This window comes from Pyrus communis, chromosome 3 (genome assembly GCF_041283825.1).
Source record: "Pyrus communis isolate YQ-2024b chromosome 3, ASM4128382v1, whole genome shotgun sequence".
In the NCBI taxonomy this organism is placed as follows: Eukaryota; Viridiplantae; Streptophyta; class Magnoliopsida; order Rosales; family Rosaceae; genus Pyrus; species Pyrus communis.
The window spans coordinates 5509972-5522500 of record NC_142567.1 but is presented as its reverse complement, the minus strand read 5'-3'; the positions used below and the strand labels follow the sequence as shown (position 1 = coordinate 5522500).

The following is a 12529-nucleotide window of genomic DNA, read 5'->3' as shown; positions in this document are numbered from 1 at the left end:
AATCTAAAAAGTAAGATTGAATTAGCTTCATAAACTAAGATAGATTGGCTTGGCACATACAAAATGGTGTAGTGCCAGATAAGTGATATTGTTTCACGCTTAGTGTTTGTTTGGACTGGACTATAAGGGTGTGTTTGTTTGCCCTCACTAAGTTTAATTGGACTAGACTAGACTAAAAGTTAGTGTAGTCCAGTGTTTGTTAACAGAAGGGACTAACTTTAATGAGATTAGATGGGACTCGCATGGACTAAAGAGCTCGCTAGGGGGTCTTAGCGAGAGACCCCGAAAAGCATCGGACTACTAAGACCGTTTCTGGGTTTTGCAGCGTCTCGAGAAAACCAAGCGTTCCAACCCCAAGTCACCTTCGTCTCTCACTCCATTGACTCCACAATCCCCCACTCGCCTTCGATTAGGTCGTCGGGCCTTGCTGCAGGCCGATTTCACTGCTCCCCAAAAGCTATTTGAAGATTAGACAACGAACAACGCGATGTCTTAACACATGATTCGGCCAAAACATGAAGAAGGGGGAGTTTGGGAATTGCAAAAATCCCAAATCTATTGAGAAGGCAAGAAGTGGAAGGGTAAAAAGGAGGGAGATTTGACTAATTGGGAGAAAAGAGAGTAGCAGAGAGATAGGGGTTAGATGCAGAGTTTGATAGAAACAATGAAGATAAGGGAAAGGAAAGTAAATTAAAAAAAAAAATTATAATATAATATTTGATTGTCTTTGGTTTTTTAAAGTAAAAGTAAATTAAAAATGATAAAAAAAATATTTTGGGCTCTAAAATAATTTTAGTCCATGAATTAGTCCAGCACTACATAAAACACTTTACTATTATTATCCTGCTTAGTCCAAGTCAAGTCAGTCCAACTTAGTCCCTGAAACTAGTTTAGTCCGAAATAATCATATGCAACAAACGCACCTTAAATTTTTTAAATTATAAAAAACTAGAGATCTCATAACTACCATGGGATAGAAAACAACTTGGTAGAACAATAAATCAAACATTTCATCAACCATCAAATCAATTTCATCCAAGAAATCAAAATCATATTTTTAATATTTTTCTTTCTGAACAGATTCATGTCCAAGCATCCTTCTCTACCTCTGATTGCATGTCTGAGTTCCCATGCACCGGCCACAGTTTTCGGACATCATTAAAACGAATGAGGATTTTCTCCGGATCATCTTTGTAAGGATTATGGAATTCCTAAATCATACAGTCAAAAATTATTTTAAATTAAATATAAATTGTACCTAATGAAAAATGACCGCACGATATACAATAACATTAAAACCACAATTTGAGGATCCGGAGAGAATCCTTCCGACATTAAAACTAGCCGTTGGAGTTGATTGCAATTTTCAAAACCCGAAAAGTACCCTAAACGCAATTTTTACCCAACAAATTAACTCTGTATTTTCACCACACCTATCACTTTACCCAAACAAAAAATGGATAAATATATAAACAAAAAATAAAAAATAAAAAAATAAACTAGTGAGACAATGGGGGCTGGGCCCCACGGCTAACCATCTCCTGGTACTGATTCAACGACTCCTGCCTCTGCAGCCTCATTTCCTCGTTAAACTTTTTTATGAACGCCTCCACTCGACGGTTCAACTCGTCCTGACTCAACGACGGCTCCTTCCTCAGCCGCCCTGACCCCGACGAACGAGCCAGTGACGGCGAGTTCCCGCTGCTCCGCTCCTGGAACGTCTCCGACTTGTTCACCTTCGACTTCGGAGGCGGCGTGTTCTCGTCATTCCTCCTCACGTGCGTCTCCCACGTGTCCGACTTCTTCAGGTGTCTCGTCAACGGCATCGACCGCCCGTCCGTTATCGTCCTCCACGTGCTCTCCAGCGTGTCGTGCCGTTTCGGCTTCGACACCCCCAGCGACTTCCCCCCTGCCAAAACAAACCCATTAATTTGCCATTTTGATCTAGTGTGAAATTATACTTCTGTCCCCACGAAACAGAGAAATTTTTTTAACTAAAACACAGGTAGTACATCATGTGTGATATATAAATGCTGGAAAATTTTATTGTTTAAGTTATTAATATTTTAACACACATATCTAATCATTTATATAATAACACGTGATGTATCATCCGTGTACTAATAACACTGAAAAACCTCTCCTCCAGAGAAATTTTTAGGTGTACCCGGTACACCACTCACTCATAATAGTGAACCCTACCCTCACTTATTTTTCAATAAAAAAAATAAAATCAAATTCTAATGAGAGAGGGTACCGGCACTCCTAAAAATTTCTCCTCCACGAGGAGTTGAGGGCAATTTCGACCTTTCCAACTCCGAAATAAATTTGAAATTTACCCGATAATAAAAAAAGAAAAATCGGGCGGCGCTTTGACCGCCGAAAGGTTAGGTGGTCCGGTCCGGCCAGTCCAGTTCTTTCTCCCTATCCGAATATTCAAAAACGTGTACGACAAGTCGTACATAGGGGGAGGAGGGGGGGAGAGGGAGAGAGAGAGAGAGTGGTACCTTCAGGGCTAGATTTAACTGATTTTCTGTGACCGATACGAGCGGAAACCGGCGGTTTCTGATTCTCGTTCAACCAGAACTCCATAGAGCCCTTCCTCTGCAAACTCGTCTTTACAGGCGTCGATACCAAGGCGTTCTCATCGCCGCCGTCAATCCCCGCCCTATCTTCTCTCTTCTCCTTCTTCTTCACTGCCTCCGGGACCCAAACCTTCTCTTCCAGCACTACTCCTCCAGTCCCTCCTCCATACGAATCCGAAATCTTTGGCAGCACATTCGCATCGTAACCGTACTTGCTCAGAATCAAGCCGTCGTACGCCGCGTAGTCGGATTGTATTTGTGTGGAGATCTTCTCCATCGTCAGAGGAGGGACCATCACCAGCTCCGGCTCCGTTTCCGGATGAGAATCTTCGGGTTTTGGGTGGAGCTTGGAGGAGGCGACGATGCTGATGATGATGCAGTTAATGAGTATGTAGAGATACGGCGGTCTGAGCCAGGAGATGGCGGAGCTCCAGAGAGAAGGGACTTGGGAGGTGACGGCGTCGGCGACCAATGGAGATGAGAGTTTCAGCCCCACGGCCATGGAGACCACGCCAGTGGAGATCAACGCAACCTTAAGAGTGAGTAACCAGGTGTTGCTCGAGCTCGTCGACATTTTTTTCCGGCTATTAAGGTTGCGAATTGATCAGAATCTTTACCTTTTCCGGCTAGAGTTTTATTTAGGAAGATTAAAGAATGAGTGAATGGGGGAGGAGGTGAGTTATATATAGAGGCCGAGGGAGGAGTGGGTTTTGCGATAAAACATGAGCCGTTGGATCAAGAGGTACCGTTACCGTTTTGAAGAAGTGGAAATGATGGTATAAGAGGTGACACGTGAATGATAATTATTTCCGGATCTTCTTTATGAGGATACATACCATTCTTTAACCGTATTTGTTCATTGTAAATCGTACAATTAATTTTTATCAAGTACTATTTGTTTTCAATTTAAAAAAAAAATTAAAATAATTTATGACTGCACGATATACGATGAATAGACATAATTAGAGGATATCTGAAATCCTTACAAAGAGAATCCAAAGAGGATCCTTATTCATAACATGTAGGCATATTACATGGCGTGTTTTAATTTAATAATATATAACATTAAATGTTGATAATAAAATGAAAAAACCAGTTGGACTTTGGAACAATGTAAACTATTAAGGTTGTAACATTCGCAAGGTTGCTTCAGTCATCTAGTGAGGGTAGTATGTGAAGAGATAGAGATAGGAAGCAAAAATAAGATGTAAGTGGTTCATCCTAAGTTGGGCTACGTCCACCAAGGTAGATGAGTTCTCATTAAAAGTGAAGAGTTTACATAGTATAAAGCTTCAAGCATAATCATCATTACGGTCTAGATATATTCCTTTCCATTTCTAAGTTAGAAGTCTTTGATTCAATTCTCGTCAAAGGCGAATTTGAACCCCGTTATTGCTAGCTCATTGTGCGGTTAAACCCAACCCCTTCCCCTTCCCCTCAAAGTAGATAATATCCTTTTTTTTCATTAAAAAAAAAAAGGGGGGGGGGGGTGTGGGTGAGTTAAGGTTGATAATGTCATTAGATATAGGAAAATGGTCTCCTTTTATAGGTGAGGTGAGTCGCACGCTTTCGTCCCTGGTCAATATGAGGCTCTAGGAGTTTTTATTCTAATATTGACACGTGTCACTGTCACATTGTGATTGGTCTCTTGGTTGGAGAAAAACTCTTGTGTTTCGGTAGGTGTGCCTCCACAAATCCCTCAGCGGGTCTGTGAAGGTATGACCTTCCTCTCTACTATCCCGCTCTCCTCTCTCTCTAATATTATTTACAACATAAATAAAATTCACCAAGGCTTCTTAGGACCATGGTCTAATTGTTTTCCTCTATAGTCCAGTTGTAATCCTCTTCACTTGTAAGTAAAATGTTTTAGGTTCGATTCTTACCAAAAGCGAATTTGAACCAATTATTATGGTTAAGCCCAGTGTGAGGCTACTCCCCCACTCTCTTAATGTAAACAATATCGTTTGTTAAAAAAAAAAAAAAAGGTAAATTACAAAAAACTACCTCAACTATTAGGTCGTTAACAGTTTCATACCTCATCTTTAAAATGTTTCAATGTCATACATTTGCTTACGAATTTGTTTCAATGTGCTACCTCCGTTACATTGGTTGTCAATTGGTCCGTCATATAATGACGTGGCGTATGCCACGTCTCACCATCTCCACATATGAACTTCCATGTGGTCTACCACATAGATTTTCTGCCAAATTAATTTCCACGTCATTTAAAAAAAAACTAGAATTTTTTTTTTTTCAACATAATTATTTCCCACCAAAAATCGTCCACGTCAGCAAAAAAAAAAAAAAAAATCTTTTTTTAATTTTTTTTAAAGGGGGTCCAATTTTGGAAGATAATACAACCTAAAAAAAACAAACCAAATGGAAATTGTACATAAACATATGATCCCACATCAACACAAATCCTACATAAGCACATGATATAAAAAAAAAATGAACACAAAGTCCACTTGAAACAAAACATTTGCAAAGACCAAACTATAATTCATATAGCATCATTGATCCATCTAACATTTACAAAGATATGCATTAGACATCCTTAAATATCCCAAAATGCATAGTGCACTAATCCAAAAAACATACTGAAATCCATCTATCAAAACAGTGCAAAACAATGCATTTTCAGGGATACAAATCAATTCAAAAAACCAAAAGAAATTCAATGTTTGTGATGTCTAATTCTAGAACCCATGTACCATAATTTTAGTTCCTACTGCACATAAAACAAGAAGTGAAAAACAACAATTTGTGATTAGGTTTTGTACCTTAGATTTCCTTGTTCTCTTTTTAGCTGCAGCTTCGGCTGATGATGATGTTCTCCCTTAGGCTGATGTAGATGCCTATAACAAAGTATAAAATCATTTCATTAAAGGATTAAAGGATTAAAGAAATACAAAATGTTACCTGTTTGTCCCTTGGAGGAAGATGTCGATGATGGGTCTGTGAATTATGTCCTTCTTGCTTGCGTATAGTACACTTAAAAGCACCTTGCCATTTCCTTCCTAACTTAAGTGGCTTAGGAGGACCTTTAGGATTATTTGGTGGGTTGGTGGGAGTTTGTTCACCATCTTTCTCCAAATCAGCAGTTTCTTTGTTTCTTTTGTTCCTTAGTCTTCCAGGTTGCCTTGTATATAATGGAGGGAAGATTGGTGGGTTTTCAGTATCCTCCCACAATGACATACCATTCATTAGCATTATTAAGTGAGAATAAACTTCCAAGTACCATGCCTTTGAATAGTATGCATCCACATAATCCTCAGGTTTTTCTCTCTTGAAATGGATGGCAGATATTGCATGGTTGCAAGGTACTTCCTACAAGAGCATGTAGGAGGATACTAAAAATTGTTCCTCACCTCCAGCATCCACTTGAAATTTGGTCCCTCCTGACCATTGTGCAATGCACCTGCCACTTAAGAGTTTGGCTTCCTCCAAGTTCTTCCTAATCTTAGAGCAGAGATCTCCTACTTGCTTCATCATTATACCTCGCCTCATTTGAATTCTCTTCATCAACATAGTCTGAATCATTTGCAGCATAGTTATAATAGGCTTTTGCCTTGGCACTAGTATGACTGCATTGAATGATTCACACAAATTATTGAGCAACATGTCACACTTTGGATAGGTTTCAAAGTGGGACTTGCTCCATTGAGTTGCAGGCTTCTTCACTAGCCAATTGTAGGCCTTCTCATCTGGCTTTTTAACCTCTTCCATTGCCTTTTTGAAGTGTGGAACCGTTGTTGTTTTGGCACCTACTCATAGAGCATATTTCAAACTTTTCCCCTTGAACAAATTCCTATAGTTTGTGTGCAAATGCCTCACACAGAATCTGTGGTGGCATCTGGGGAGGACTTTTTAAAATGCTGGAATTAGCCCCTTTTGCTTATCACTGATAAATGTCCATCCATTTTGGTTTTCTATACCCACATCATCAGCTAACAGTTGTAAGAACCAAACCCAAGCTGCCTTTTTTTCCATTTCCACTACTGCATATGCAATAACCCATGTCTCATCATTTGGATTAATGCCAACAACACATAGCAACTGCCCTCCATGTAAAACCTTTAAGTGACACCCATCTAAACCTATCAAAGGTCTATATCATGTCTTAAAGCCTTCTTTACATGCCCCCAAGCAAACATATATCCTCTGAAAACCTTTCCCCATCTAACATCAACTTCACAGTGCTTCCAGGGTTAGTCCTTCTTACTTTCTCAGCAAAATCCCACAGCTTTTTATATTTCTCTACAGGTTTCCCTTCAATAATCTTGAAAGCTTTATTCAATGCCCTATAAGCCTTCATCTTTGTACACCCATGATTCTACTCGGATTCCACAGTGGATAAAAAAGATCTGACATGCGATGTGGGATTGAGCTTTATCCGATCCAAGTACAAATATGTGAGTAAAGAAGCAGTCATGTTTTTATTTGCCCAAGTCATCCCACAGGTGTGGTGATCAAGGACTGTCTTGATTTAGATGCTGTTTGATCCATGCATCTTGCCAGCAGCACACATCCAAAAGCAGTCATTTGCGCACTTGGCAGTAATCTTCAACTTCTCATTCCTGTGGAAATAAATTTCCCCATATCCATTCACTAAGGAATACATCATGACGACTTTCTTGAATTGCACACTGTCTCTGAAAATAAGCCCTAGAGTAAGCTGTGGATTTTTCATATCTGTTTTCTCATTAAACTCTGGATAATGCTTTATTTTTTTATTTTTTTTTTGCCTCATTCCTCATCTTCAAAGTGTACACTTTCCAGATCATCATAATTATAATATGGTTCCTGAATCACATCATATTTAGCAAAGTTTGGGTTATCTTCATCACTCTCATAGTCACTCTCTACAAAATCACTATCTTCTTCAGGATCTTCTTCTTCACTTTCTTCTTGGTCTCCTTCAAAATCGACTGGTACATCAAAGAAGGTATCACCATGTTCCTCTTCACCTTCTTCAGCAACTTGTACACCTTGTTCATCAACTTATACATCTTGTAAACTTCCTTCTCGAGCAACTTGTACATCTTCTTCCTCAACCACACTTGTACCAGCCACCTCTTCTTGGTGAAAACCTTCATCCAAGCACATAATAGTCACCTCTTCTTCAATAGACACCCCCTTATTATCTGAAGGTTCTTCAATAGCTAGCAACCCTTTTTTTTTTCTTGGTTTACAAGGTATTGCCATAACATCCCCTTCCTCTTCACTTAATTCCTCAATAATCACTGAGCTTGGACCGGTGCACTCCATAGACTCCATAAATTATTGTTCCTTGGTAAGGGCTTCTTCTGTAGACAATTCTTCAATGTACATGTCTAACACTCGAGTCTTTGGAATAAAGTTGCACATCTTTTGTACATCGGCATCACTCTGAATGGGCTTGAAACCATTACTAATGTCCATGTTAGGAATCTTGTAGTAATAGTTCATAAACATCTCACTATATCATATAGCTTCCACCATATCATCTATCACAGGAAATGACATAAGTCATTGTCGCAATAATTTATATATGCAACTTCCCCCCCCCCCAGTAGTATTCATGACCGAGCTCCCCACCATGATGCAAACGAATGAAAAATAGTTCTGGATAACCTGAAATTCACAAAAAATAAAATAAAAAATAAAAAACAGTTAAAACCTTAAAACCACAGCCCACCACAAATGTAAACAAAGCAAAGCACAATGCACATCACAGAGAAATGCCTTAACCCCTAACCCCCAAGCCCTAAGGCCTAACCTGTAACCCCTAAGCCCTAAGGCCCAATCCGTAACCCCTAAGCCCTAAGGCCTAAACCTTAAACCTCTATCCCTTAAGGCCTCACCCCTAACCCCTAAGCCTTAAGGCCTACCCCTAAACCCTAAGGCCTAAACCCTAAACCTCTATCCTCTAAGGCCTCAGCCCTAACCCCTAAGGCCTCAGCCCCAAGCTGTAAACCCTAAACATAGAAAACACTACATCTTCTTCACCAACAAAAAGGCACCAAAAGGACCCTAGTTAGTGCAGGCAACAAACCTTAGGACTACACCCACCTCAAATGTAAACAATTGCAATTCAACAACCAACAACAAAGCAAAGCACAAAGCACATCACAGATAAAAACACAAGAGGACCCAAAAGGACCCCATTATCCAACAAATCAGTAAGCATTTTGAATAAACCCACCCATCTCCAACAAACAAAACACATAAAGGACCTTGCATTATCCAACATTTGAATAAAGAAAACAAAAGAAAGCACCCAAATTTCAACTTTTGTTAAACAATTATACAAAGGACCACCACCACCCAAACTACCTTTTCCCCGAGGCCCCGACAACAATACACAAAGCACCTACCGGACCCCTGGACCACCAGCACCCAAACAACCTTTTTCTCGACAATAATAAACAAAGGACCCACATGATCCCCATTCTACAACATATCCGTAAGTATTTCGATTAAACAATCAATGAAACCCACAAATCGCCAACAAAGATTTTTGAATCAACAAACCCAGAAAAACGAGAATAAAAAAAAGGATGCAACAAAGCACAAAACGAACTGAAATTTGTACTTATAGTAGGTAGGTGTCGTTTGCTCGGGATCCTCGCACACATTCCACCCCATTTCAAATCCTTCGGAATACTGTCAAATCTTTCGAAAACCATAAGAACTTAGGGTTTTCAACAAAAAAGAACAAAAGGAAGGTAGGCAACAACAACACGAACTCAGGGTTTTCGCTCAATGAACTATTGATCGCGATTTGGACGACGATTTGGGGTGGGTGATATGAAATAGGGTTAAGGCTCTTTGATTTGGGAACTAGAACTAAAGAAATGGAAGGGAATTGCATGGGTTGGGGCTTTATGCTTCAATTCGAATTGCACGATTCACGAGGGAAGTTTTTTTTAAATTTTTTTTTTTTTTTAATTTTAAATTTTTTGTGATATGCATGTGTCATCCTTTTAGATGATCCACGTGTATCAGATGCCAACGTGGAAGTTCATATGTGGAGATGGTGGGATGTGGCATACGCCACATCATATAACGGACCAATTGACAGCCAATGCAACGGAGGTAGCACATTGCAACAAATTCGTAAGTAAAAGTATGACATTGAAACTTTTTAAAAATGAGGTATGAAACTATTTACCACCCAATAGTTGAAGTAGTTTTTGTAATTTACCCAAAAATATATATATATATTTCTGATGACGTTTGGTAGAAAAAGTTTGAAGTGTTCTTGGGTTTCTACTAAAAGCACTTATAACTAAAGCACTCATCAGCATAATATTTCTCAAATAATTAGTTAAGCAAATTAAACTATTGATCTTGGAAATTTAAAAGAGATTTTAGCTGCCATTTCTTGAATTAGGAACCTTCGCTCTCTCTTTCTGAAAAGACTGTCATTTCTTGGATGAGAAGCTCAGAAATCACGTATCTATAAATAACCAGTTTCTAAATCTCCAGATCATTTTGGTGTTTAGAGGTCAGACACTGTTCTTTCTTTGTATTTATTTATTTATTAATTAATGTATTTACTTAATTATCATTTAATCATAAAAAGTAGCTCACAAAGGTGATTAATTTTTTAATCTTTGTACAACATTAGAGAACTTTACATGTTGTCAGGAACAGGAAGAATTGAATATTTACAAGGTACCACTACCCCATCCCAACGGCTATATTTATATAAAAGTGACCGTTAACTCCGGCGGTGTGTTGAACTTGCAGGATCCTAAATGTCCGGGCCATGGGTATCGAATGGAGTACTCAGTCACCCATTGGGCACCGGGTACTGCCTTTACCCTTTTTTAATTAATCTTGAGCTTCCCGACGTGTTTATCGTCCTACTTAATTAACCGACCATGATTAGGAGCTAATTAAGAAAGATTCCTCACTTGCTCAATGACAGTAGATAAATCGTGAGTTGTAATACAAGGGAAAGGTCAAATGTGGTACCATAACCAAATTTAGCATGCAACGAAAGCCATTAGCCATCCAAGATGCAGTACGAAAAATTTGGACATATCATCATGCGATGTTATCAATACTTGTGTTGTAAAATGAGTGAATAGCTATTTAGAAACTTCTCGTATAACATAATTCATGTGTTATTAGAGGCAAATCCAGGACTCGAATCTCGTAGGGTCCCAATGCAAAAGATTCATGTTCGCACAATACAAAATTTTATCGTTTAGTTTTTTTTTATTGAAACATTTAGTTGAACACTTGGTGAGATGTGTTATGCCTATATTTGTCGATGACTTCCAAGGCCTGATGACAAGGCTTGTCGAGCATCACTTGCCGAAGAGACAGATCATCAAACAGAGCATTTTCAAGACCCAAACCAATTGGTTAATACAGGGCTCCAGCAAATGTGTTCCCCTATATTTTATGACTTTGATAAGGTCCGGGACCTAGGGGACCCCATCTTGGATCGGCCTCTGCGCATTGTAATATGTGCTAGTACTCGGTAACATTATATAGCAACGTAAAGATTAAGATAAGAAAATTTCTTACGTACGCAGTTTTTCACTTCTAGTTCTCACTTATGAAACGATCACTCATCAACATTGTGAGTCACTCACAAGTTCTTTCCTACTAAATAAGACATGACAACAAACACGAGTTCTCTTCTCAAAAGAGGGTCTGTTGCCTAGCTGTAAATTTAGCAATGATGCCCAAATATACGGAGTAGAATTCGCTCTCATCTTATTCTCATTCCCTTCGGTCCCTCCTCTCTCATTTTTCTTTTTATCTTTATCTTTCAATAAAAAATTAATCTAAAATGCTAACATGACTTAATCGTAACCATTTAAATAGAAAGAGAGAATAAGAGAAAAATTAAGAAGGCCTCTTCTATATACAGCCCGGGATTAGAATATATGCATAGTCAACGACCGAGCAAAAACAATGAACATGTGATTTGGGTTTACCAAAGCCAAAAAATGAAATGAAATACTAATAAATTAAACGTGGGTTTGCCATGCCACGTTCTTGCACTAACCCAGATTAATTAACAATCAAACTAACCATTTTCTTCAAACCTACACTACCAGTAAGCAACCACATTCACTTTAAGGATAACGTTAGAGAAATCACATTGTACTATAGCAAGTTAATCATCGGTGGATTTAATTAGCTTATTATAAAATATTAATTCATGTGCTAAGATGGCCGACCAACCAATAAGCACCAAGCTAGCCTAATCATAACACACCTGTTTGTCTGAATCTTCTTAGTCTTAATGTTCTTGTTCAATTTTGTTTTTGCATTTGGATGAAAAGTCCAAATAACGTATATAATCAGATGCATGTTTTATTAATTAGATGGGCAATGTGTGTACGTAAAGAGTCTTAATTTGTCTGTGGTCAATATAGGCATGCAATGCAATAGTACGATGCAGAATATTTAGCCCTAGCTAGCGAGAGATTTTTCAGTGTGTCAGGAACACAGTCTTGTACGTTAAGTGTCACGTTACAAATGGTTAGATACTTATAAAAAAATCAAACTCACTTGTATTATGACACTTAATGTACCAGATTGTGTTCCGATATATTAAAAAATTTCTCCTCGCTAGCTAGCTATCTATTGCTAGTGCAGCTATACGCAAGTGAGAGACAAAAATAAAGTTGCGCCCTACATATTAAGACTGCATCCATATATATCCAAGAAAATGGTCATAAAAGTCAATTGGATGGTGAGATCCATCGAGCATGCAAAAGTCGATGTGATTTATTTCAGCAAACTTCATTGAATGTGATGGAGGAGGACTTTACGAGATGTAGGACGGAGTAGACTAATAAGATAAAGAGCAAATCCCATTGCAAAATGATTTTGAATATCGCGTAAATGTCCTCACGTCAAAATTATTTGACAAGTTACGCTAATCGAATCAATACATTAAATTATCTAGCAAGAAAACATTATTAATTCAT

General features: G+C 38.5%; 1 protein-coding gene and 1 pseudogene across 1 annotated transcript; both read right to left on the bottom strand.

Annotated features, from left to right (window-relative positions):
• Nucleotides 1–1219: 1219 nt before the first annotated feature.
• LOC137716093 (uncharacterized) lies at nt 1220–3243 on the bottom strand. Its single transcript, XM_068455490.2, has 2 exons — nt 2508–3243; nt 1220–1909 (listed from the first exon to the last, which is right to left on the bottom strand). The coding sequence occupies exons 1-2, from the start codon at nt 3157–3159 to the stop codon at nt 1500–1502; spliced, it is 1062 nt and encodes a 353-aa protein (XP_068311591.2). The 5' UTR covers nt 3160–3243; the 3' UTR covers nt 1220–1499.
• A 3212-nt stretch (nt 3244–6455) lies between these two features.
• On the bottom strand, nt 6456–7278 carry LOC148697799 (uncharacterized; annotated as a pseudogene).
• Between the last annotated feature and the right edge of the window lie 5251 nt (nt 7279–12529).